Source organism: Phocoena sinus, chromosome X, assembly GCF_008692025.1.
Source record: "Phocoena sinus isolate mPhoSin1 chromosome X, mPhoSin1.pri, whole genome shotgun sequence".
In the NCBI taxonomy this organism is placed as follows: domain Eukaryota; kingdom Metazoa; phylum Chordata; class Mammalia; order Artiodactyla; family Phocoenidae; genus Phocoena; species Phocoena sinus.
This window is the reverse complement of record NC_045784.1, coordinates 4420847-4448543: the sequence shown is the minus strand read 5'-3', so window position 1 is coordinate 4448543 and position 27697 is coordinate 4420847. Positions and strand designations below refer to the sequence as shown.

Sequence of the window (27697 nt, the reverse complement as noted above, 5' to 3'; positions counted from 1 at the left end):
ATAAAGCCAGAAATGCACTATTTACAAAATCTAACTGAGGTGAACTGACACCCAGCTATTTAAGGAGTGTGTTCAAATAGGCACATGTAAAGAGCCGGCCGCTTACGAATTCAGAGCAAATAAAACCACATAGGTCAGGCTTATGAAAGTGTCAGCTCAAAGCAAATGAGGATATTTCCATTGGGGCACCTCTGGGAGGGAACTGTTCAAAGCAGTGAATGTACTTATAAAAACACCTCACACGTTGCGCTGTGCTCTGCGCTTACAAAGTGCTTTCCCCACACGGAGCACCTCTCCTCTGCTGATTCTGAGCGGCTCCCGGGAAGGAGACAGAGTGTGTTTCCCCGCTTGCAATGTGGATAAAGAAATAAGAGGAGAATTTAAATGCCTGGCTCAAGCATCATACATACCGAAGAAACAGAGGGAGACTGGAAAAGTCTTAGAGAATAAACGTGACTCTGTATTTATCTCCCCCCTGGTTTGGTAGGACAATCAAGCCAATATTTCCTATATACTCAACGTAACCAGTAATTCATTTCTTCTTCCTCATTCGTGACGTGTAGGATTTCCATCCACGGGAAGGGCTCGTACCCAAAGAAGTACTCAGCACAGGGTAAGGAGGAAAATGTGCAAACTCTACGATCTGCTCATCATAATTCTAAATGGAACCAAAGGAAATATACAGAGAGGTCGGCAAAGAGTTATTGTCAAGAATATTCACTGAGCGCGATTTATATTGGGGAAAAACTGGGAAAGGCCAAAAGGCCCCCCAGAAGGAATGGTTAAGTGAATCATAGGCTTGTTTTGTGTTAAGATATCATTGATAAAAGTGGGAAGTTATATTTTCACATAATGATCCATGATGTGGGAAAATGGACAAGATGGAGAGTTAGGTGAAAATATTGCAAGTTGTGAAATTGTATGTAGGGCATCAGTTGTGAAACCATAGAGTTGCCTTGGAGACTTGCGTGAAGAGGGGGCTGACTCTGCCTGCGTCCCGAGCTCCTGATTCAGTAGGTCTGCGGTGGGAACCCAGAACGTGCACTTCTGTCAAGTTCCAAGCTGATGCTCTTGCCACTGGTCCAGGGGCTCCACTGAATTAAACAATTATGTGTTCAGAGGGCTGACAAGGACATCTTCGCTTATGGGGCGGAGCTTGTCAACACTGGCTGGCGGTCGGACTCCATGGGGAACTTTTAAAAAATATCGGTGTCCGGTGGGCGCACGAAGTGGTCCAGCCTCTGTCACAGTTTGGTGTTTCCTCAAATGAAAAACTGAATTAGTGCGCAACCCTACAGTCCCTCCCCAGTCACGTATCCAGAAGAACTGAAAACAGGGGCTCAAACAGATGTACACAAACAGAGCAACTCAGAGTCAGCAAAGGTGAAAACAGCCCGAAGTCTATCAACAGTTCAAGAGATAAGGAAAATGTGGTCTGTGTGTCCAGTGGAACAGTACTCACTGTAAAGGGGTGACACAGGCTACAGCACGGACAAACCGTGAGAATATTAGGCTAAGGGAAAGAAGCTAGACACAAAAGACCGTATTGTGTACCATTCTCCTTGTATGAAATGTTCAGAATAGGCAAGTCCTTCGAGACAGAAAGCAGATGCTAGCGGCTGAGGGCAGGGGGGATGGAGAGGGACTGCTTAATCTTACAGGATTTCTTTGGGGTGATGAAAATGTTCAGAAACGTCTTAGTAGTGATGGTTGCACTACCTTGTGAATGTCCTGGAAGCTACTGGATAGTACGTTCGAACGTGGTTCATTTTACGTTACGTGAATTTTGTCTCACTTTTAAAAGAATGTCCAGGCAGCAGCGTAGAGCTTCTGATTTCACAGTTCTGGGATGAGTCTTCTTTGAAAGCTTCCCGGTTGATGCCAAGGTGCAGCTGGGATTGGCTGAAAACCACTGGCCGGGTGGGGATTCCAAGAGCAGTAACTCAGGTAGCCTTGAAGGGGGTGAATGGAGCTTCAGAAGACGAAGGGGCAGCTTCAGCAGGTGGACTCTGTCCCTTTGATACCCAATGTCTGTGTCCCAGCAGTATCCCCCGGCCTGGGAGCTTGTCAGAAATGTAGACCCGCCGGCGCCTCCCCAGACCTCCTGAGTCACCATCTGACTTTTGGCAAGATCCGCATGGTTTACTACCCGTTGACGCTTCAGGAGCACGGGAGCGATGGCACGGCCTCTCCAACGTCGCGTTTCATGCGAAGAGTTATGATTCCTTCTCCCGAGACACAGGGTTTCTATCGTCCTAGGGATTTCAGAAACGCTGCTTGTAAGAAAGTGGATGAAATTCATATCCTTGGGTATCTCTGAGTCTTCGAGAACCTCCCGCATCTGACTACTCTCCGTGAGCGTCGCACGGTTTGATACGTATTCCTGTCCCAAACCGTTTGGACGGTGGGACTCCTTTCAAAGGACCACTTTCCGACGCTGACGGGTGCTCGTCCTTTTCTATAAGGATAATGGCAGAATTGCTGCTTCAGGGCAATTTTGAATCTTTTGGACCTGCTCCATCCGGTAGAACTTCAGAAACCACCTTGAATGTTGTAAAACTCCCAAAGTGACCCTATCTTTCAGTATCCAAAGACACTGAGCGAGAAGCGGTAGATAGAAATGACCACAGACTTCACTGAAATGTGCCGCTTTAAGACAAGAGGGGATGTGGAAGTTGGGGGGGGGGGAGGGGCAGGATTCCTCTACAACGTGGCTTTTCTCATCCTAAGCCAGGAAGACTCCTGTGAAATTTCAGCCCACAGTCAAGCTAAACGGGAAAGGTGAGATTGTCTAGACACACTGGGCATGTGCCTGCAAAATTCTCCGCCTTCCACTCATCTCCAGCACCATGGACTTGTCTATCAAATATCCCCAGGTTACAACTGGCCCAAGTAATGCCTAAGAAAATGTTTAATACGTATCTTTCAAATCCATGCTGAGATGACTCAATTTCTACAAGATAATAAATCTACCCAGACAGGAAAGAAAGCTCATGAACTTGTGGACAAAAACCTCAACAGCCCCCTTTGTCCTATCGACAGACCGTTTTCCTCTCTGTAGTTCTCTGAATATCTGATAAGTCATACTCAAATTTGTTTTTCTGGCAATGGCTGGAAAGAGCAATGTACTTTTTAGCCTGATGCAATGCATTCAAGAAGGTGTGTGGATGCGGACCTCAGAGGGCAAAGATGAGATTGGTTCCAATATTGAAGTGATGGAAAATGATTTTCCTGTGCTACGTGTCAATCTTTTAATATTAGTTCATAGATGGGATGATGACTCTATCTGTAGCCCTTTAAACCCAAGCTGCCCCTTAGCTTTCACTTTTGCTCAAGATTTCATGAATCGATGACAAATAACCATTGTAGAAAAATGAGGACAGTTTTTTTCCATTTTAATATACTCAAAAGAATATCCTGGGCTTCCCTGGTGGTGCAGTGGTTGAGAGTCCGCCTGCCGATGCAGGGGACACGGGTTCGTGCCCCAGTCCGGGAAGATCCCACCTGCCGCGGAGCGGCTGGGCCCGTGAGCCATGGCCGCTGAGCCTGCGCGTCCGGAGCCTGTGCTCCGCAACGGGAGAGGCCGCAACAGTGAGAGGCCCGCGTACCGCAAAAAAAAAAGAAAACAAGAAGAAGAAGAATATCCAGCCCAGGCCCACATTTCTGAGCTCAGTTAGTTTCCAGAGATTTAACGGTTCCATAAAACAAGTGATTCACAAACAGTTTGAAGCAACGAGTGAGCAGAAGCAAATAAAATGAGGTGAAATGGTGTTCATTGCTATTAGGCTGCAGGCATTGAGGAAAATGTCTTTTAAAAAAAGGCTTTCTAGTGAGAAAATTAACATCTGCCTATTTATTTATTTCCTGGATAGAGGGCATATGTGAAGGCATCTTTTCTTCAACATGCCTTTGGTTCTGTGTTCCTAGGAACGTGCACAGTTTCTGTTGAGCTTTTGCAGGGAGCTGCAAACTCTAACCTATGGGCCAAATGCAGGCCCCATCTGATTTTGAAAACTTCTTTTGGAACACGGCCATGCTCGTTCATTTCCATACCGTCCACGGCTGCTTTCACATGGCTCAGCAGTTGTGTAGTTCTGGCCCTTAACAGAACACTTCGGCATATGAAGTTATTTCTGCATGCACCTCAGATAGGGGTGAGTTAAAGTATAGGAAAATATAGGAAATGATAGGGAGAGTTAAAATATCAACATTTAAAAAGAAAAAACAAAAACCCGTATCCACCTATGATGGATAAACATGATTTCTGGATGTGTCTGTGAAGGTACATCCAGATGAGACCAGCATTGAATCGTACACTGGACAAAGCAGGTGGTCCTCCTCTGGGTGGGTGGGCATCAACCTATCTGCCGAGGACCTGAAAAGAACAAAAAATGGAGGATTGTTGAATTCCCTCTCAGTCTCTCTGGCTGACTGCTGAGCTGGGACACTGGTGTCCTGTCCTTGGACTGAGATGGACACCATTGCTACCCTGGTTCTCGGGCCTTCACCCTCAGACTGAGGCCCTTCCTGGGCCTCTGGCTTGCAGAGGGCAGGTTTTGGGACTTCTCAACCTCCATAACTGTGTCAGCCAATTCCTTATATAAATGAACTTCAGATAAATAGATAGATAGATAGATCTACATATAGATACATATCTCCCATTGGTTTTGTTTCTTTCTGTGGAGCACCCTGGCTAATACAAAGAGGAATCCATTAAGTTTTCTTAACTCTTGTTGCCCAGTTCTACAAACTTTCATTGGGGACCATCTCTGTGGATGGTGGGGTGAAGATTAGAAAGACAAAGGAAACAACTCTTGCCCTTAAGATGGTCTAATGGGTGAGATGCAAAAGACTATGAACTTAAGTGGAGGGTCAGACATGCCTCGAGAGAGATATTCACAAAGTGTCTACTTTGGATGATGGATCAAAAAGGTATAAAACCCATAACAGAATAGGGTTGCACAAGGTTTCATCAAGAAGATGTATTTCAGGTAGTCTTCAGAAATGCAATGTGTGAAAAGGAAAGGGCATTCCAGGGTGCAGGACTGAAGGTGGCCAGTGCAGGTGGTGTCGAAGTATCCCACACAAATGGGTTTCTGGAGCAGAGCAAAAGTGTACCACTTCTGAGTGGCACGTTTCCAAGGGGGACCTCCTCAGGTGTCCTCTGTGACGGTTCAGTGCCCCAAGGCTCTGAGCCTGGGATACACACAAGAGAGGAGTGGGAAATAAGGCAGATGGGACTGAGCTGGGATGGGGGCAGGTGCGACTTCCTGGGTGGAGGAGTTTGTGTTGAACACAAAGGAACAATTTCGGACGGCAAAGCAACAAACTATGTAGAGTGATTTAACTATTGCATGGGCTGGATTGGAAGAGGCAAAGCCTTACTACTCTGTCGGCGAAATCTTCCATCCCTTGATGATTTTTGTCATCAGACAATGGGGTGTCACCATCTTTTTCTCATCATGTGACACCTAATGGGAGATACTTGCTTTCAGGTGTAGGTCTTCTGTTCATACCCACCAAGCAGCCGGACGCTGCGTATCCTTTGACCAGGTTCTGAATGATTTAGGAGTTGACAATTCTGTTCTTCATGCAGATGGACACAGCATGCATCAGTGGTGGCATGAAATACCGCTGGAGGGATGCAGCCCCACCTAAAAGTTGGCACCCTGTCCATCTTCTTCTTTCTTCTTTGCCTATCATAGGACAAAGGCATTTCTTATAGACTTAAGTTAATTTATGTGGTAGACCGTGCCAGTGTGTGATGTGTCAACCCCAATAGGTACCGAGAGGGTAAGACGTGGATCCATCACGAAGCCCTGAAAACAAACGTGGCACACCTGCCTCCATCCTTACCTACCTGTGTGGTCTTGGCAAGTCACCTCACCACTCTGGGCCTCTGGTTTCTAAACTCCAAAACAAGGGGGCAGCAAACTTTTTCTATAATAGGCCAGATGGTAAATGTGTTTGGCTTTTCGGGCCATACAGCCTCTGCTGCATCCACTCAGCTCTGCCTTTGTGGAGACCACAGGTCAGTGAATAGGTGTGGCCAGATCTGGACTAGATCTCTGGACTAGATCTCTCCCAGCCCTTATTAACATCTTGTGATGGCAAATGAACTTATCTACAAAACAGGAACAGACTCACAGACATGGAGAACAGACTTGTTGCCAAGGGGGAGGGGGGTGGGGGAGGGGTGTACTGGGAGTTTGGGATTAGCAGATGCAAACTGTTACACATAGAATGGATACCCAGCAAGGTCCCACTATATAGCACAGGGAACTATATTCAATATCCTGTGATAAATCATAATGGAAAGGAATATAAGAAAAGAATGTGTATATATGTATAACTGAATCACTTTGCTGAAGAGCAGAAATTAACACAACATTGTTAATCAACTATACTTCAATAAAATTTACAAAGTGAATGAATATCTTGTGATGGGAAGGCAAGGAGAAATTCAGAATTTTCTTGAGCTTTTCATTTCTCATGGGAGAGAGCTCCCTTTGGTCAAGGTAAAAATTTGGCATGGGGGAAACATACAAAATTAAAAGAGAGCCCATACAATGGGAAGGAATCGGATTCAGTCACCCCATTCACCTGTGCTTTAAGCTCGTCATTCCCAAGGCAGACTTTGGAAAGGCTTTGGAGATCATTTGCAGAACAGACTGTGCTTCCAACATGTCTTCCTTTTGGATCGCCTGGGCTCCATGGGGGCACGTGGATCCCGGCAAGTGATTGGAGACCGTTGCTTCCCATCACTGTTTTCTTGCCACCAAAATTGCTATTTATTTAAGAAGGACTGAGAACCCAGCTGCCGGGCTTCCCTGGAATCCTGTCCGACAGACTCAACGAGCCTGTGATTTTTCTTATATAAAGCAGCTCTCTGAGCAGCGAGAAGATGCTGCAGTGTTTACACACCTCTGCAGTTCCCTCAAATACGGGAAAACGTAAACAATGCAGAAGACAAACTCAAAACACAAGCTATCAGATGAAGCCTTCCTGACAGCATAAACAAGAAGCAAGCAAGAAAGGGGGAAGAAAATCATCCTGATTTTTGTTTGTCTGTTTGAATCACGGAATTGAAATGGAGGCTCCTGCCACCCTGCCTTGTTGCCGTGGGTGTCTCAGTGATGAACAGTCACGGGCTCCCCCCTGCCCACCCCCGTGGGTTAATGAGGGGCCAGACAGGAATTGCAGAACCGCCACGTGGTGTGTGACCTTACCTGATAAGCTTGTCCTGCCTTCGCTGCCGAAGGTGAGGAGGGCCGTCAGCACGCGGCCGACTGTTTCTCCCACACCTTAATGAGAAAAATTGACCAGCTTACTCTCCAGCTGTCTTCTGTGTGTCTAATCCTAGTAATCTCTGCAAAACTGCCCCCTCCTTACATGTTGAAATCAAGCAGAAGCCCTCAAGGATGGCGGATCTTGGGCAGACGACACGGACTCGGGTTGGAGGAGTGACAGGCTTGTTGGGAAGACCAGTGAGCTTCCACGCACCGGCTTCAAGACCCATCCTGAGGACAGTGCGCATGACTCACCTGGCACCTCACGCTCTGTGCTGGTCAACCGCGCACTTCCCCCTGCACACACAAACGTAGTACTTCAGGCTTCTGTGTTGTGCTCTTAGTGCCGTGCAGCCTGTGCTGATTTCTACAGGGTGGCCATTTATCTGGAGCAAGAATAAACATTGCAAATAAAACCCACGGCTTTCCTGTGATGAGCTAGTTTTCTGTACATAAAACTTGTGTAATAATGATCTGCCCTTGTGAACTTCCTGTTGAAAAATTATTTACTTGTCGAATATGCGTGTGTGTTGGTTAAAGGGAATGCTGTCTATTGGGACGGAAAAAAAAAAAAAAAAAAACCTGAAGAAAAACCAGGATTTCAGATCAACTCCAGCAATCTGGATACGTGATGAATTTTCTGTGATTTCTGGATCTTGACATTTTTATTTCAAAAATAATTCTTACAGGTCATAATAGCCAGTATCAGTGTTCTCAACACTAGGAAGTTATCTATATTTACTTAATTTCCCCTGCAGCCTTAAGGCAGAACTCATCATTACTACCATTTTTGGGAAGGTGCTCAAGACAACACAACCAGTAAGTGGAGAGACCTTTGGAACCAGGCAGAGTGGCTTCAAGGCCCTGTTCTTAAACCCCGTATTACGTTGCATAGAACCTAGGTTTCTCCACCTCGGCACGACTGACGTTTGGGGCCCGATGACCCTCTGATGTGGGGCGTCCTTTGCACTGTGTGGTGTGGAACAGCATCCCTGGTCTCCACCCCCCACACGCCAGGAGCACTTGTCCCCCCAGTCGTGACAACCAGCAGTGCCTCCAGACACAGCCAGTTATCTCCTGGAGTGGGAGGGGGAAACAGGAGTGCAGCATGGCCCACTTTCGAACCACTAATTTTAGGATATGCTTCTTTGAAATCAGAGAGTTATAAACCGAGATGCATCCAGGGGCCAGGCAGATCACATACAGAAGGGACCGGGCTCATTGTAACGAGAATTTCAGTTCTGCCTAGTTACCATGCAGCACGGAGAAAGAGACAGTGCGAACAACACTACCTGCAGGGGTTATCTTTGGCCCAAGGGTTGCCGTTTTGTGATTCCAGGAACTAAAGCAGGGTTTCTTCACCTTGGCACTGCTGAAATTTGGGACCGGGTGGGTCTTTGTGTTGGCCTGGGTGGGTGGGCAGGGGAGCTGTTCTGTGTACTGGAGGATGTTTAGCTGCAGCCGTGGTCTCAACCCCCCAGATTCCAGTACCACCCCCTCACAGTTCTGACAACACAGAACAGGTCCAAACCCTGCCCAGTGTCCCCAGAGAGGACAAAATTGCCCGGACGGAGAACCCCCTGGGATGAACCACATGAAACGGCCAACACTTAGTTATTTCTGATGTGCAGAAGTGCAGATTTCATGTGGTCCCGTCTCATACTCTCAGCAGTGCCCTAAGCTTGCCTGATAGGTTAGTTTCTCAGGTGGGCTGGAGCGGGGACAGGTCACATATAAGGGGAAGTGGACACGTGGGAAACCTGTTCAAACCCAGAAACTCCGGTGAGTGCAGTGCTCTCCAAGGCAACCCTGATTCTGGCCAGACTAAAATGAGAACCACCTGGTTTATGGACTTTGCCATCACGGGGTTTCGAAGCACATGTACAGAAGAACTGTCCACAGAGAAGCATGAAGGTGGACCTTGATGGGGCCTCAAAGCAGTTTCTTCAAGGCTTAAACCGACAGAACTTGAACCGCCTTTTTCCCTCCCCACCACGATGTCCACTCCATCATGAAAGAGATCTTCAAGCACACGTGACTCTCTCATTCCTGATGCACCTCTGGGTTGGGCTGTGGGTGCTGGTTCCGAGTCCATCTGTGCTTCGTGGCCGAGCGTGAAATGACCGTGGGTTGTGTTCCAGTGTGGACAAAGGGCACCTGTGACTAAGGGTGAAGGGGCATTGTCCTAAGTCCTCATTAGGACCAAGGTGAGCCCATTAAAATGCATCGTTATTCCCATCCAGCCGTGCAGTCCACATTCAGCACCGACTAATGAGGAAAATAAAACAGAAAGCGGTTCCCCTTTCTGTTTCTGTGAGGTCTTCCTTCAGGACAATGTGGGGCCTCGTTAATGAGCTCATTCCATAATAAAGCGAAGATATGGACAAATGTCAGCGTGCCTCTGAAGCAGCGCTTTCGCCGGCAGATGCATGTCACACAGTAATGGCACTGGTTCGCGTTTGTTAACAATGAACCCACACATGTCCCTGTTGACCGGATTCTTTATGTGACATTAGCCTGGCTACGCTAAATAACGACCCCACAGCCTTGCGATGCTGGGCCGTGTGAGTACAGTTTCCTAGTTTTAAATGTAACCTCTTTATGGAAAATAAAGTCAGTGAAGAAAAAGTCTCACACTCCTGATAAAGCATTGATGTATTGTTACAGTTTTTAAAGCAATATATACCATCTAAGTGAACGTAACATGCACGTTCTTCCATCTCATTAAAGGCTCTTTTGTTGCTAAGTTGACAGTAGCTTTATTCTTTTTATTTTAATTATAAACATTTTATTTTGACACAATTATGGACCTAGCATTGTAAGAAATGAAAGAGACATCACATGTACGATGTACCCAGTTTCCTGCAACAGTATAATTTTGCAAACCTGTGGTACACCGGGCAGTTGATAGAGTCAAGATGTTCGATATTTCCATCACCACAGGGCTGCCTCATGTTATCCTTTGATACCCACACCTACTCCCCTCCTGCCCCCACCCTCTCCTTAACCCCTGGAAACCACTAATTTAGTCTCCATTTCTTCAGTACCGTCATTTAAGGGATATTATGTAGATAGAATCATGACCTTTGGAATTGGCTTTTTTTCATTCAGCATATAATTCTCTGGATATTCATCAGGTTGTCCTGTGTATCAGTAATTTGCTGTCTTTTTAGTTCTGAATACTATTCCAAATTTGTATCCGTTCACCCACTGAAGTAAATCTAACTTGTTTCTCTCTTTGACTATGACAGATAGAGCTGCTTTAAACATTTGTGTATAGATTTTTATGCGAACATGAGTCTTCATTTCTCTGGGATAGATGCCCAGGAGTGAAATTGCTAGGTTCTATGTTAGTTCCATGGTCAGTTATTTAAGAAACTGTCACACTGTTTTACACAGTGGCTTTACAATTTTATATCCACACCGGCAATGTATGAGGGATTCATTTTCTCTGCATCATTGCCAGCATTTGCTCTGGTCGATATTTTTTTATTTTACCCATTTTGATAGGCGTAGAGTGATAGCTCATTGTAGTTTTAATTTGCAGTTTCTCTAATAGCTAATAATGTTGAACATCTTTTCATATTCTTATATGCCACCTGTATGTCTTCTTCAGTGAAATGTCTCTTAATGTCTTTTGTCCATATTATAACTGGACTGTGCTTTTTCACTGTTGTGTTTTGAAGGTTCTTTGTATATTCTAGACACAAGTTTTTTGTCAGGTATATGGTGTGCAAGTATTTTCTCCCACTCTATAGTTTGTTTTTTCATCCTCCTAACAGAGCCAATGTTTTAAATTTTGATGAAAATCAATTATTTATTATATGAATTATGCTTTTGGTGTCAGGTCTTAGAACAGTTTTATTTCTTCCTTTCTGATCTATATGTCTTTTATTTTCTTACTGCACTGACTCGAACTTCCAGCACTTTGTTGAATAAAAGTTGTGAACCTGGGCATCTTTGCCTTGTTCCCTGTTTTAGGTGAAAACATTCAGCTTTTCACCTTTACGTATACTGTTAGCTGAAAGTAGTTTATAGCTTCTTTTTATACAGTTGAGAATGTTTCCCTCTATTTCTACTTTTTTCAGAGTATTTTTTTAAGGCCTCATTAGCTTTTAATGCAAAACTGCATCCACAATCATTCTAGAAAGGGCAGGTTCCTCAAATTCAACATGTAGTCAGAGAAGGGAATCCAGGAAAATGAGGGAGTACGAAGCTCTCTTCCGAAGCCCAGCCACGTGACAAAGCCAGAGGCATCTCCAAAGCCACAGATGTGCCAGCAAACCAGGTGAAGAAGGCTGCTGCAGCTTGAAAAAGTAACTTTACCACCTTAATACCTCGATCCTCTGAGAGCTGTCTGTGCGATAGATGAAATTGCCTTCCGTTTCTGACGATGAGGGAGATACCAATTCCTTCTCAAATTCATTGGAACTAAAAGATCCTGAATGGCTTCTCTGCCTTGTCTTTCCCATCATGGCAGCATCTGTGACCATGACGTGTCTCAAAGAGTCGTTAAGGTAACGATTCAACAAGCTGCTCTTGTATTTTGGGGGCGATACGTAGTCCTCATTGGCCCGTGACTCTGGCCTCACTCCAGCTTCTATGACTGAGCTCTCACTTTTAATCACAGGATGGTGGACTGGATTATTATAGCCTTCTTCATTCATGGGGTTTCGTGGAGGATTTTCTCCATCTTCAGAACATGAGTCATCACTGCTTACACTCAGCCGCTCAGCGTTTCCTTGAACATACTTATCGTACAACTTTATTCTTAAGGCCCACCTTAAATCTGGCTGTCGAACAGTATTCTTAAGCTGACGTCTTGCATTAGCAAACCAATTTGACACCTGCACTAGCGTCATCTGCGAGCCGAGCGCCAGGAGAATCTTCTCCATCTTGGTGGGGTACGGATTGTCGTGGTGCTTGTGCAGCCACTGCTTGAGGGGCCGCACCATGTCCTGCAGGGCCTGCCACTTGTGCCTCACCTTCCCGCCATTCTGCCGGGCCCCAGTCCTCCTGTGTCTCAGGCCCGGGTTGTCCTTGAGGGGCACGCCGTCCATAATGCCCACCTCGGGGTGAGCGTGCGTACTGTCCAGGACGCCGCCATAGGGCCTGCCACCCCGCTCCCATTCCAGAGCCCTGTGGTGCTCAAAAAGCACGGCGCTGCTGAGCTTGTTGAAGATGATGGTGTTCATGGCGTGCGCAGGCAGGGCCGCGCGGCGCGGCCACAGCGCCTTGGGGCCGGGCCGCCGGGAGCTCCGCAGGGCTCGGGTTCCTCCTCTTAGCCCCGGCCAGCCAGCCCCCAAAGAATCTCAGCCTTTTCAGAGTATTTAACATGAATGAATATCAATCTTTGCCTTTTAATTGGAATATTTAGACCATTTACATTTAATATAATTTTTTATATGTTAGGGCTAAATTATGCTACTTTTTTGTTACCTCTGTTTTTCATTTTTCTGTATTATTTTTTCTGCCTTCCCGTGGATTGCTTGAATGTTATTTGGAATCCCATTTTGGTTTATCTATAGCGTTTTTAGAGTATCTCTCTATATAATTTTTCAGTGGTTTTTCCAGGTATTATATTATAAATTCATAACTATCACGGTATACTGATGTCACCATTTACCAGTTTTAGTGAACTGTAGAAGTCTTATCTCTCTTTACCTTCACCCATTTATATTATAATTATATTGTGCATTTTTTCATCAGACACTTAGAACCACATGAGACAATGTTCTAATTTTTGCTTCAACCCTCAAGTGTAATTTAGAAAACTCAAAAGGAGAAGAAAAGCATCCAAATTTTTGCATATTGTTGTTTTTCCTCTGTGATGTTCTAGTATTTCTTCTTTTATCATTTCCCTTCTATTTAGAAAATTTCTTTAGCATTTTAGTGTAGGTTTGCTGTGGATGTATTCTCTTAGATATTCTTCATCTGAAAATGTCTTAATTTCCCTTTCATTCCTGAAGAATTTTTCAGCATCCAAAAGATATTGTGCCACTTCCAAGTGGTCTCCATGGCTTCTGATGAGAAATCTGCTGTCTTTGAATTTTTCCCCCTGTAGGTAAGGTGTTGTTTTTTGTGGCTGCTTTCAAGATTTTTCTTTGTGTTTGGCTTTCAGGAGTTTATTAAGATGTATCTTGGCATGGATTTTGGGGGGTTTATCCTCTTTGGTATTCATTCAGCTTCTTGAATTTGTAGGTTTACATCTCTTGTCAAACTAGAGAAGCTTTCGGCCGTTATTCCTTCAAGGTTTTTTCAGCCTCACCCTCTGTCTCTTGTCCTTCAGGGACTGTGTCCATTATGTTGTCTCTAATTGGGAGATACAGCTCACAGAGTATGCACAAAGAGGGATTCTGGTATCTCTTGGCTACATCTGTGTGAATCTTCTATGTTCCTTATACATAAAATATTTTGTTATCTGACCTTAGTTTTCTCTTACTAATTCTTTAAAGCTTTCACAGATTGGATCACTTACTAATTATTTCAGATCACTTTTGGGCAAAAAACTTACAAGGTCCTAAAAATATCCATTAAGGATTTTTATTGTCATATAAATCTGCAATATATTTGGGAAAAATGGGCATAATTAAAATGTTTATATTTTAAATCCTGGAACATGCTCTTTTGTCTGTTTCTACAAGTCTAATTTTATATTCATTAGTAAAGTTTTAGGATTTTCTAGATAGCTTTTACATATTTCTTATTAAGTTTATTTCTAGATTTTGTTTGTGTGTTTTGCTGTCGGGGTGGGGCCTTTTCAGGTAATATCTTAAAATTAGTTTGTTTTTTTTTATACATAGGAAAACTTGTTTTACTGTTATTTATATTGTATTTCGCCATTTTATGGAATCTGTAATTAATGCTAGTTGTTTTTCAATACTATTTAGTCTCTTTTAGAATATTTCTCATACATTTCCTGATTCCTGCCACAGAGTCCCAAATTTTCAGCACAAAACAGATTAAAGCATATTCTGAAAGACAGGTAATAAACACAGTTGCCCATGGTCAATAATTTTGGCAAAAGCCTCATTTTAATTCCTCACTTGCTGATTCACAATTCACCAGATCATATTAAAGGCTTTGAGAAGTCTTGCTTTAAACAGCCTTGTTTAACCCTGCTTCATCCGATGATTTCCATTTACAAGTCACACACATCAAAAACCCATGGAAAATGCATAGAAATCCTGCATAAATTGAATTTAGAAGAGAAGCATCTATTATCTTAAAATACAGAAAGGTCTCTCAGATCCATATAAAACCAGTGAACTCCCCGTTAGAAAAATGGGCAACTAACGGGAATAAGACCAATGGCTGATACACTATTTCCCCCCCCGTGAAATTAACAACCCAAACCATGATGGTATCCAGCCTTGCCTTTGTTTCAGACGCTCTGTGGATAGAGTGGAAATGTCTGCTGTGCACTGAAATTTGAATTCTTTATAATTGCTTATAATTCTAGCCGCCCAGCCCACGATGGGGAACCATCTGCCTTGCATTCTGCTCCATGAACCGTTCGCCTCATCAATCTGTCTGTTCCGTTGCTGTAGCAGGGATCTCTCTGTGGTTACTGCCCTACTTTCTGATGCCTGCGTTGTTTGACTGCCTATTTTACTGGCCAAAGTGTCTGTTGTGTGTAAAGATGAAAGTTTTGCTGCACTCCGTGTGCGTGCAACAGGTGGATGTGGATCATTTTCTAGCTACCAACTACCAGCACCAGGAGAAAGCGTTGAAAGGATTCTAGAGAGAGAAAGACACCAGCCAGTAATTCCCTAGTTCTGCACCGGTTGGAGATGATAAACCTCCACGTAAGGAAACACCATGGTGCCAGTTCAGAGCTCCCGTTTCTTGTAAGCATCCTTGGCATGAAACAGGATGTACTCTCTATGCCTTTCTGGAGGACAGTACATCAAGAGGTGTAAAAATATCCATGACCTTTGATCCATAATTAATTACCCAGAAAAATATTCAGAGATGCCCACCATAATTTAAGTCAAGAAAATTCACAACAGTGTTCCCTGAAATAGCAAGGAAAAATTCCACAGTGCTCAATAATAAGGAACATTTCATTACAAAGGATGTAAATATGATAAGACATATGAATTACGATATATGCAGAGGTTATGTAATTATGTAGCTCAGGGGTCAGTGAACCTTTTCTGTAAGAAGCCAAATAGTAAATACTTTAGGCTTTAATCATACAGTCTCCATCACAATTACTCAACTGCCCTTATGGGGCAAAAGCCATCATAGTCAACGTGGAAAGGGATGGGAAGGCCGTGTTCCAATACAATTTCATTTATAGACACTGAAATCCGAATTTCATATCCTTTTCATGTGTTGTGAAATATCATTTTTATTTTTTCAGCTATTTAATTTCAAGGTAAAAACCACTCTTAGCTTGTGAACTGCACAAAAAACATGCTGGTCAATATTCCCTTGGGTTTCAGTTTGTTCTCCCCTTAAATAAAATCGTGTTTTCAAATGCAATTTTACATGAGAAAACACTCACAACATAATATCAATTGGAAAACAGGTAGGATCTAAAACCATTTTTAGAATAATAAAAAGGACTTGAAAGAAATACCCAAAAATATTAAAATGCTTTTCTCTGTAGGGTGGCCTTTGAATGATTTTTATTCCCTTTGTACGCTTTTCTGTATTTGCTAAATGCTTTACAATGAGTGAGCATTATTCTTGTAATAAGTAACGTTACTTTGAAAAATGTTCTTCTAAAAAATCATTCTCAAGCTGGTTCTTTGTCCAGGCATTTTAAGGATTCATTTTCCATATTTTGAAATTTATTTCCTTTCTCCATCATTTGTTTTCTTCTTTCAGGGATGTTTGTCATCTATTTTGAGGACATCCTTCATTCATTTCCTTACTCATTCTTTTCCTGTTTTCCCCTCTCTCTCCCAACAGTCTTTCTCAGGTATGACATTTCTCAAAGTTCTATTCTGAGCCCAACGGGGAAAAATATTAAACATATTCATTATATTGGAACTATGCTTTCCAACACCACTGATTTAATTTTAACATTTCAGGGACCAAGAGATTCCTCAATGTTGTGACCGAGATGTTTTCAACAGAAAATTTAACCATGTCAAAAATGATTAAAAATAGATTTCTCCTTAACGTGCACTGACCCCTGTAAAGTTCGTTGGGCCACGATTCCCTTATCCGAGGGGGAGGAACAATGGCTTTAAGTAGCTTCCCTTTTTTGCTGTGTGGCCTTCCTCTATTCCAAATCCATCTGCATCTCATTCCTGCTCCCCTAGGGGAAATCCTCTTAGAATATTTTTAACATCCAATCAGAATATAGACCCACAGGGCTTCCCTGGCAGTGCAGTGGTTGAGAGTCTGCCTGCCGATGAAGGGGACATGGGTTCGTGCCCCGGTCTGGGAAGATCCCATATGCCGTGGAGCGGCTGGGCCCGTGACCCATGGCCGCTGAGCCTGTGCATCCGGAGCCTGTGCTCTGCAACAGGAGAGGCCACGGCAGTGAGAGGCCCGCGTACCACAAAAAAAAAAAAAAAAGAATATAGACTCACAGTCCAGGCAGGTGTCCCTGGGACATTCAGAAGTTATCTAGTCAAGTGGCATAGCTAGTTGTTTCCATGGCAAATGTTTCCTGAGGACCTGCTTTGCAGCAGACACTGTTCCAAGGACTGGAAATGCAGGGATGCACTCCTTTGCATATATCTGGACAAAACTCTAATTCAAAAAGATACATGTGCCCGTGTGTTCATAGCAGCACTGTTTACAATAGCCAAGACACGCATGCAACCTAAATGTCCGTCGACAGATGAATGGATAAAGAAGATGTGGTACATATACACAGTGGAATATTACTTAGCCTTAAAAAAGAATGAAATAATGCCATTTGCAGCAACACGGGTGGACCTAGAGATTGTCATACTGAGCGAAGGAAGTCAGAAAGACAAATACCATGTGATATCACATATATGTGGAATTTAAAATATGATTCAAATGAATCTATCTATGAAACAGAAACAGACTCATGGACATAGAAAAGAGACTTGTGGTTGCCAAGGGGGAGGGGCTTGGGAGAGGGATGGAGTGGGAGATTGGGGTCAGCAAATGTAAGCTTTTTTTTTTTTTTAACATCTTTATTGGAGTATAATTGCTTTACAATGGTGTGTTAGTTTCTGCTTTACAACAAAATGAATCAGTTATACATATACATATGTTCCCATATCTCTTCCCTCTTGCGTCTCCCTCCCTCCCACCCTCCCTATCCCACCCCTCCAGGCGGTCACAAAGCACCGAGCTGATCTCCCTGTGCTATGCGGCTGCTTCCCACTAGCTATCTACCTTACGTTTGGTAGTGTATATATGTCCATGCCTCTCTCTCACTTCGTCCCAGCTCACCCTTCCCCCTCCCCGTGTCCTCAAGTCCATTCTCTAGTAGGTCTGTGTCTTTATTCCTGTCTTACCCCTGGGTTCTTCATGACATTTTTTTTTCTGAAATTCTATATATATGTGTTAGCATACGGTATTTGTCTCTCTCTTTCTGACTGACTTCACTCTGTATGACAGACAGACTCTAGGTCTATCCACCTCATTACAGATAGCTCAATTTCGTTTCTTTTTATGGCTGAGTAATATTCCATTGTATATATGTGCCACATCTTCTTTATCCATTCATCCGATGATGGACACTTAGGTTGTTTCCATCTCCGGGCTATTGTAAATAGAGCTGCAATGAACATTTTGGTACATGACTCTTTTTGAATTATGGTTTTCTCAGGGTGTATGCCCAGTAGTGGGATTGCTGGGTCATATGGTAGTTCTATTTGTAGTTTTTTAAGGAACCTCCATACTGTTCTCCACAGTGGCTGTATCAATTAGATGTAAGCTTTTATCTATAAGATGGGTAAGCAACAAGGCCCTACTGTAGAGCACAGGGAGTAAACTCAATATCCTGTGATAAACCGTCATGGACAAGAATATATTTTTAAAAAGAATGTATATATGTATAACTGAAGCACGTTCTGTACAACAGAAATTAAACACAACATTATAAATGAACTATACCTCAATTAAAAAGAAAAGAAAGAAAGAAATGCAGGGATGGAGGAGATGGACAAGGCAGCTGCCCTGTGCAATCACACCCTGTGCTACAACCTCCAGGGACCTATAATCAAGAGAAGCTCAGGCTTCATTGCACTGTCTGCATTCAGAGTTGACGTGCGGCCATAAATGAAGGAAATAGGGTGTGTTCATGATGGTGCCAGAAAACCATGTCAAGAAGGTTGCAAATGAGGAGGGATGCTGGGAGTCCATGCTTTTGGTGGAGCCAGATAATGGCTACACAGTTTGTGTGTTGCTTGTTAAGAAAACCACGCATTGTAGGTCCCCACAGAGGGGCTCAGCCCCTTGTCTTTTACGCCATGGTAGGGGAGAGGGCATGAAGCAGGAAGGGATAGGGCCCTGCAGGAATAATGCACAAGTTCACCCCCTATCACATGCTAGGACTTCCTATGAACTTTACAAGGACTATCTCACTGAACTGTCGAAAGAAGCGTGGGGTGTCAGCACTGATTTTACACCATCTGTATCAATCACGTTCAGAGAGAGAGAGAGTTGTTGTAGCAATTGGCTCATGCAGTTATGGTAACCAAGAAGTCCCGTGATCTCTGCAAGCTGGAGAACCAGGTGCCATGGCATGAGTGTTTGTGTCCTCCCCAAATTCCTGTGCCGAAATCCTAATCCCCGGTGTGATGGTATTAGGAGGTGCGGCCTTTGGGCAGTGCTGAGGTAATGAGGGTGCAGCCCCCATGAATGGGATTAGCATCCTTATAAAAGTGACCCCAGAGATTTCCCTCACCCCTTCCACCATGCAGGGCACAGCAAGGACACACAGGCTATAAACTAGGAAGAGGCCCCTCACCACAGCTCACGCATGCCGACATGGTCTTGATCTTGAACTTCCCAGAGCTGTGAGAGAGAAATTCTTCTTGTTCGTAAGCCACCCGGTTTGTGGCAATTCGTTGCAGCAGCCTGAACTAACTGAGACACCAGGAAAGCCCGTGTCATCATTCAGTCCGAGTCCCAAGGCCTGAGAAACAGACGTGAGAGTTCCTGAGGGCAGGAGTAAGAGGATGTCCGAGCTCAAGCAGAGCGAGGGAAGTTGCCCTTCCTCTGCCTTTTTGTCCTATTCGTGTCCTCAGTGGATTGGATGAGGCCCACCCACGGTGGGGAGGGCCATCTGCTTTAATCAGTCTAATCTCTTCTAAACACCCTCACAGGCACGCCCGAAAGCAATGTTTCCCCAGCCCTCTGGAATCCCTTAGCCCAGTCAAGGTGATACATAAAATGAACCATCACACTGTCCTTGAAATGAAAGCACCAAGTCCTGGAAAGAAAGACTAACTTACCCTCGGTCACACAGGTGGTTGGCAGTGGGACCAGGACCCAGTTCTACCGCGGCTTTTGTCATCCACGCCATATAAGAACTGGATACTCCACGACTTTACAATGTGCATCAAACCCTTCCTCGACCCCATGGCTCTATTCAGATATATTTAAGTCCCATCGGTTAATGATCTTCCGTCATTACTCTGTGAGCAGTGTGAACTGTGCTTATGCTTCTTTTTGCGATGCTGAAATGTCCTTTTTAAAAAGGAATGCCCCACAGGTAGTAGAATCTCTGTGCTAAAAATAAGGGAGAACAACTGCAAGAAAAGCAGAGTAAGAACATCATTTTGCCCGTGAAGTGTGCCTGCCTCAAGGGAAAACCTTACATGACTTTGAAAACAGGGACTGGTTTCCAACCCACGGCTTTGCAGAAAGGGTCTTTCCTGGCTCTGCCTCGGTATAAGTTTAGAGTGATCTAGGAGTCAACATGGAACCCATGGTCATCTGAATGTAGAACTTCCCCCAGGCTGCAAGTGGGATGGGCTTTGTCTCTGCCAAAGTAGATTCTTGGGACTCCCATGCTCAGGATTTAGCAAGGTCTACAGTTTAACAGGAAGGATGTGTCCGCTGGAGTCTTGGCAAACTGGTCATGTCAGATCTACCTCATTCAAGGGCTGAGGGTTCCTCTTCAAGTCAGCGTGAACCCACGAGACACCACCTTTCTTACCTTCCTTCCTAGCACTTATGGGTCTTCAGGACGATTAAAACCACAGGGGGAAGATGTTGGGCAGAACCTCCAGGACTCAGAAGAAACACAGTCACTTCGTCACACTCGACCCAGGGACTGGCTGACAGACGGGAGTGGAATACACTTACTTCCAGTGGGTAGCGGGAAGCACAGATGAGCAAGTTTGACTGTTCTCTCTGCCAAGATAGAAAAGTTCCTTGACATGGAACCCGTCTGGCTGGTGCTCTGAAAACACTTCGTAGGAATGTCACATGGCCTGGCAGTTAGATCCACCAACCTCCAGTAATTCCCCTAAAACACGTAAATGAATATCAGTAAACAATATGGAGCAACACAAAAGGATCAAGGAGACAGGAGCTTCTGTCAACACCACATTGTGTTTCTGGCCCCTTCCTCCTGAATGGACGACCAGGGTGCTATTGTGGACATCAAGGGCATGCAGGCTGTTCGACAAGAAGTGCCCCATGTTGCCATGGCAAAACGGGAATCATCCACAACGTTACGGAACTTGCTGGCAGCACAGTTGTCAACAAAGCGGTGAAGGCCACTTGTTACGCCAACAGTAGTCGTGTGTGTGCATTTTGCATATTAAGCTCTCTTGGAGCTGAGGGGAGTGTCTTGAAGCGTATGAAAGGAATTGATCAGAAAAAAAAGATAAAAGCAAAAGACAGAATCACCTAGGGACTTAAATGTCAACACACTCCATGCTGGTGGGTCTCAGCTGGGCACAGTTTTATCCTCAGGGGACATCTGGCAATGTCTGGAGTCATTTTTGGTCATCACACCTGGAGAGAGGGCAGAGGAGGTGCTAGCAGCTGTTACCGGTGGGTAAGTGCTGCTAACCCTCTTATACAGGACACCTCCCTACACAAAAAGAATTATCTGGTCCCAAACGTCAACAGTGCCGAAGTTGAAAACCCGTGTTCTATGCAGAGAAGAGCATTTTGTGAGAACCAACTATATAATAAGTCTGATCTGTTAGAATCTATTCCCTATGAATTCATGGCATGATGGTGAAAACAAAAGAGTTTGGGCTGGGGAAAAAAATGTAAGGAAATAAATAAAAAATAAAAGAAAACATTGCATTGATGTTGACTCCCAGTACGTACATAGGGCTTCTGAAAGATATCGTTAGACTTATGACATGGGAAACCCCAAAATCTGGAATCAACCCAGTGACACAGCTCACGAGAGAACGAGCGAATCTTTGGCTCCAGTCAGTTGATATGTGTGTCTGTAAAATTACCCTCCAGAGTCAGGGAGGACGTGTGTGTCAGAGCTTCTGTCTCAGTAGGACACTCGCAGACAAGAGCAAGGCTCACATCCCATGTCATCTGTCCTCTGAGTAGCAGCTGTGAACGCCTTTTTCAGGACAGAGCCCGCTGCTTGGAATCGCTGTGTGATGCTTCCCTTTGAGGCCGGCCGCTTGAGCTACGATCGCAACAACCCTGCGGCTTGACTCATCCGTAGCTCTCTCCTCACTGCAGTTCGCGCCCGTGTCATACTGCCGGATGCAGCATTTCATCATGCCTTTGCCACGCGCCCCATAGGTACCTGTGTGGTGCAGCTTCCCAGCAACTTTGCCCAGAGCCACTGTCATCATCTGGCTACTGTCTCATTCAGCCTTTGTCTGACCCAGAGCCAGTGGCTTCCTGAGGGCTCAGCTTCCATCCATGTAGACGGACACGCCTCTAGAATTTTGGTCGTGAGTCTCCCTTCGCTCTGTGGGAATTGATTCACAACATGGTAGAAAATCCACGGCAGGTCTTTGTCTCGCTCTCCCACGGCACATCATTTCATTTCACCTTGACTGTATGAAGGATGCGTTCCTAAATCTCAGCCATGGCTGCTAGCCAAGCAAACGATGAGCTTGTTTGCAGTGTTTGCTGTTGTCTCATGACTAACCGAGGTGGCTTGACACTGATTTTTTTCAAGACAGGTGTTTCTCTGAGAGCTTAGTGTGTGGTCTTGGCCATCTTTAAATTGACACAGTTATTTACTAAAGCCGTTCCTGTGAAAACATGCCTCTCAGTAAATCCGTCTCAGCACCAGAGAAAACAGCTCTTAATTATCCACAAAAAGTCTCTCCTAGAACATAAAAAAGGTATCCATCTTGGGAATTGACAGCTTCTCATCTAACTGAGACAACTCAATGGTGGAAGTGTTGGATGTCATGGGAGAGGGATTAAATTGGGTCGAAGGCTGGTACGTGGAACTCAGAAAAGAAAGTCATATGACCTCACTTGTTCCAAACAGGTCCTGTCGAAGTGAGAGAGTGTCATGGACATATATACGCTACCAAATGTAAAATAGATAGCTCGTGGGAAGCAGCCGCATAGCACAGGGAGATCAGCTCGGTGCCTTGTGACCACCTGGAGGGGTGGGATAGGGAGGGTGGGAGGGAGACGCAAGAGGGAGGAGATGTGGGGATATATGTATACGTATAGCTGATTCACTTTGTTATATATCAGAAACTAACACACCGTTGTAGAGCAATTATACTCCAATAAACATGTTAAAAAAAAAAGAAAGTAAAAAACAAACAGAAAAACAGGTCCTGCCTTTCATCAGGTCAGAACTTACTGGTTACTGAAATTTAAAATTTATAATTTGGGGATTAATAGGCATACGTGCATCAGCTGACATTGTTTTCCTGCCGAATGACATGAATCCCTATTGTTCATTCAAATGGATGTGTCTCATTTTGAAGGTCTGCCATTTCCTGTATAACCTTGTTCAGCCTTTGGAACTCATACATCAAAATAAAATAGCTGGACTACCCTGGTGGCGCAGTGGTTGAGAGTCCGCCTCCCGATGCAGGGGACACGGGTTCGTGCCCTGGTCCGGGAAGATCCCACATGCCGCGGAGCGGCTGGGCCCGTGAGCCACGGCCACTGAGCCTGCGCGACTGGGCCTGTGCTCCGCAACGGGAGAGGCCACAGCAGCGAGAGGCCCGCGTACCAAAAAAATAAAAATAAATAAAATAAAAGAGCTATAGCCCATTGCATCTCTTGCACAGGCACCTATCACACTCATCATTTCTCCTTGAGTTTTCTTCCAGGAAAAACAGTTCATCTCCCTTGTTGAGGAATTTTGGGCTCATTTGTATATCTACTCTCTGACTGGTCCAGGTTAGCCTCGCTGCCCAACCCGCCCTCCCACTTCCCATGGAAAGGTTTATTCCCTTCCCTTAGGTTCTGCTCCCAAGCCTGTCAGTTCCTGTAAATCCACATTTGTCTGTTTCCTCTGCCCATAATTTCTTCAACCCTGACTAAAATCACCATCTTGCTTCTCCACCTCTAACTGCAGTGTTCTGGGGACTTGGTATCGTACCACTCTATTTACCTCTAACTCATAAGGACCCCCATGCCATCAGCAATCCTCACAGATCTATGACCTTTTTGGTGTCTTGCCAAGTAGTTGGTTCCAAAATCCGCCTCTCTTGGCTCCGGGGACTCAGGCCCTCGTCGTCCCTTTACCTTCCTCTGAGTAGAATGTACTCCCTACTTCCGAGAGAACATAGGATGTGTTGGGATGACCTTGCTCTGTGGTTTGCTGCTATCCCTTGTCCTTGTCTTTATCCTACAACCTGCAACTGTTCCCACGTTAACTTCTTCCCTCTGATCTCATGGATGAATCTCCTTTGGTGAAGTAGTTTAAGTAGAGGGATAAAGATAAACCTGCATGCGAGGTTGTGAAGAAGGGGAGGTTAGGAAATGGGAAGGTGAAGTATAGATTACCCTACTGGGACTCTGGACAGAAAAGAAAGAATGTAGCAGCTAGACAGGGTGTAAGATATACAGTTGATGCTTGACCATAATTCTCATTTTCTAAACCTCTCATGAGGCTGCAGAAACACCAGTCACACTTCTGCTTAAGTGCTCAGCTAAATTCTTCCTGCCGTAAAAATATCTTGCATGATTTATAGGTTTTTCACACTTAAAATATCACTTATACAAACATGGGGATTTCTGAGATAAAGCAGAAGAAATACCCATCTCAGCATGGCTGATAATGGGCTTTATATATCTGGCATCTCTTAAAGGGAGATGAAAGGTTGCCCTTCTATCTTGAAAAATGATAGGCCCTCCAAAAGATTCTCCTTAGCTAATGAGAATTTTGGCTTCATGCTATTTTCTTTTTTTTTTTTTTTTAAGGACGTATTCAGTGTTTTCATTGCTAAAGCATTGATGAACAGGCTGTTTACTAAATAAATTCATAGAATGGAGAGCTGGAGGAGATAATTATGAAAACATGACTAGGGACCAGAATATTCCTCCATCGACAGCTACCGTGGTTTCTTTATTGGATACCAGAGACTTTGCAAAGGGCTTGGCAGAGTGAGTCACGAACAGAAATGATGAAGAACGCCAGACACGGGTTCTGATTTCTTCCTTTTCTTTCAGCGTGTGAAGGACACCACACGCCTCCTTGAGGTCTTTACGCTATCGTGGCACCACTGCAATTGTGTCACTAACCTAGAAGCTCCACAGGGTGTCGCTGGCTGTGGCAACTGTTCAGACATGATCTCTGCGTCCCCTTCCAGTCTCTCGGTTCAAGTGGTTCCTGGGTTAATTAGCAAACCACAACTGATTTAAACAATTGCGCCTGGGGTGCCTACAGCGCATCATCTTATCGTTGGGATGGAAACCTCCCATGATTTCCGTGACACTTTTAATTTAATTGTTTCTTTGAGGGAAACACAAAACCCCACCATTTCCAGCAAGGCAACCAGCCGTCAAGGATTCCAGCAGAGAAATACAGCTGCCTGAACTCAGATCTAAGTCAGCAAACACTCATCAGGCACCTGACGTGTGGAAGATGTCACACTCGGGTGTGGCAACCTGTCAGGAAGCAGAGAATAGGGACCTCACGTGTGTGCTGTCTTTGATCAGGAATAGCAGTGTCTATGTGACCCAAAGTCCCCCCATGAGATGCAATTACCCAGACACATTCAACGTGATGAAAACATTCTTACCAGGGCTCCTTCCCTTTTACACATTTTACATTTGGTAAACGCAGACCGAGCCTTTTGCACATGAATGGCTCTGTACTCCAACAGGATACTTGCACTAATTCCCTTCATGTAGCCTTGACCTTGTCAAGCCCCTGATGGAACGAGCTGGCTGCAGACAACCAAGAAGGATCCATCACCTTCACATATTCTCACCGTGCCAAGTATGCCCTTTTAACGTCACTACTCATTTTATACCGGACTCAGGCTTCTGCCGTCTGCCCATGCTTTAGTCAATATCTGTTTCGTAATCGAACCCCCATGCCTCAGGGCAAAAATCATTGCTGGAAGAAAAGGGAAGAAGAAAAGTAATGCATGACATCTCTGTGGTCTGTGGCCAGTTTTGTGTGTGTGTGTGTGTGTGTGTGTGTGTGTGTGTGTGTGTGTGTTACGCGGGCCTCTCACCATTGTGGCCTCTCCCGTTGGGGAGCACAGGCTCCAGACGCGCAGGCTCAGCGGCCATGGCTCACGGTCCCAGCCGCTCCGCGGCATGTGGGATCTTCCCGGACCGGGGCACGAACCCGCGTCCCCTGCATCGGCAGGCGGACTCTCAACCACTGCGCCACCAGGGAAGCCCTGTGGCCAGTTTTTAAGGGCAATTTTCACAGTGTGGTGAGAGGGTTCTAGCGTAAGAGATGGTGCTAGTGACTCGACACGTTCATTACGTTCCAGGTTGCAGGAAGCTGATTCTCAAGTGGCTTATTAGACAGAGGAGTTGTGTGGTTGCAGAAATATCTCATAAAAGTCTCGCTTCCCACGTCATAAGCAAAGGCATCGTGGTAACAGAATATCGAACATGCACCTAACACTCAGCATTCATATGAAACTCATCAAGGTTCATTTACTGTTTCAGGAGCCTCAATCGTCATTTATTAATTGTTCGCCCGGAATGAGTCCCTAAGTTCTTTCCCACCACTCCTCTTTTCCATCTCCCCTGCGATGTAGCTTCAGTTGCTATTCTCACCTGTCTAGACCATCACGGTCTAATCCCCGCCCGCTTCTCTCTCGTCCCCTTGTTCTTTCATCGGGTCGGCTTCATCCAGCACTCCCAGTCCTGGGTCAGACTTCTCATGGAAGGAGAAAATCATCATTATCAAGAATAACCTTCCTTGGTTTTGCATGTCTCCTGCAGAACAGTCTATACGCATGTCCTTTCTTCTTTCTGGTCTCCGGAGGACTCTGGACCAGAGATAAGAGTCTCCCCGTCTGCTCTGTAATTTCCATCACGTTGCAGGATGGTCCCCGTCCTTCATCTTCTTCGTCTCTCTTATCGCCAACCTTTTTAAGAACGGAGCATCTATAAATGAACGAGTTCTCTGTGCTTTCCAGCACGCTCGCCGCATATCGTCAATCAGTATTGTTCCAGTTTTAGCACGTGCACAAAATCGTCTACACTCACAGCCACAGTGTTTTCACTTCCTGCTTATTCCTTAACCCACTTCCATCTGTTGTTACTGTTCAGTTACAGCCATTGTCAAGGTCAGTCATCAGTGACCTTCTAGACACAACCATAATGACCTCTCTGAGGGCAGATTTCTACCTGGTGTGAGTGCATACACAATGGGCACTTGTTTTCTTTATAAAAGTGCCTTTCTCTTCTGGAAGGGAGTTAACGCTTTTAAGCTAACCCTTACGTGTTCACACAACGGGCTCTCCTAGAATCTTTTGCATTTGTTCAGGCTCTGCCTGCAGAGGCACCTCGGGGTTCTGAGACATGCAGAACAGTGAGTCGATTCCGTGGTGTTTAGCGCAGTCCTGCCTGCACTGTTTGTGAAGAGTGGGCGCGTGGGGTATGACTAGTTGGGTCTGAGGAATTATCCTGTCAACGGTAATATAGCCATGGTTGTGCAAGAAGGCTCTGTATTAAACCTTTAGGGTTGAACATAAAAGAAGCTTGCGGGAAACCTGAGAATTATCAGATCAGGGCTTGAGGTTCTGTGTGAGAGATGACTAAGTATGAATGTGGTAAGGGGGTGGTGATTGGGGTCCCCTAATCCATCACAAACTCAAAGGGTTTCTACTAGGTCTCGACCCTAGAACTGGTCATGCAATTAACATGACTGAATGCACGTATGTGTGCAGCCTGTTATAGATGAGGCCCCCAGGTGTCAAAGGGACAAATCCTAATATCTAAACGTAGCGCCTCACAGAACAGAGGAGAGAGCTTTTTTTTCCCTTCCAAGGTTTTCCGCTTCTTCTTCAGCCTGATGAACTGAAGGACACGTAATAACTTAGGACGATTTTCATATACCATCTTCACACATA

The 27697-nt window shown here is 44.9% G+C and overlaps 2 protein-coding genes across 2 annotated transcripts in view; one reads left to right on the top strand and one right to left on the bottom strand.

Annotated features, from left to right (window-relative positions):
- The window catches only part of PUDP (pseudouridine 5'-phosphatase), a 370323-nt gene that overhangs the window by 289610 nt on the left and 53016 nt on the right, over positions 1–27697 (top strand). The gene's annotated exons all lie outside the window — the stretch shown is intronic.
- LOC116747755 (homeobox protein Mohawk-like) lies at positions 11612–16804 on the bottom strand. Its single transcript, XM_032620281.1, has one exon. It carries the CDS (start codon positions 12482–12484, stop codon positions 11612–11614), a length of 873 nt encoding a protein of 290 aa, XP_032476172.1. The 5' UTR covers positions 12485–16804.

What these genes read in the sequence shown, in the direction of transcription:
- LOC116747755 (XM_032620281.1), bottom strand. Translation starts at nt 12,484, where the DNA reads ATGAACACCATCATCTTCAACAAGCTCAGCAGCGCCGTGCTTTTTGAG.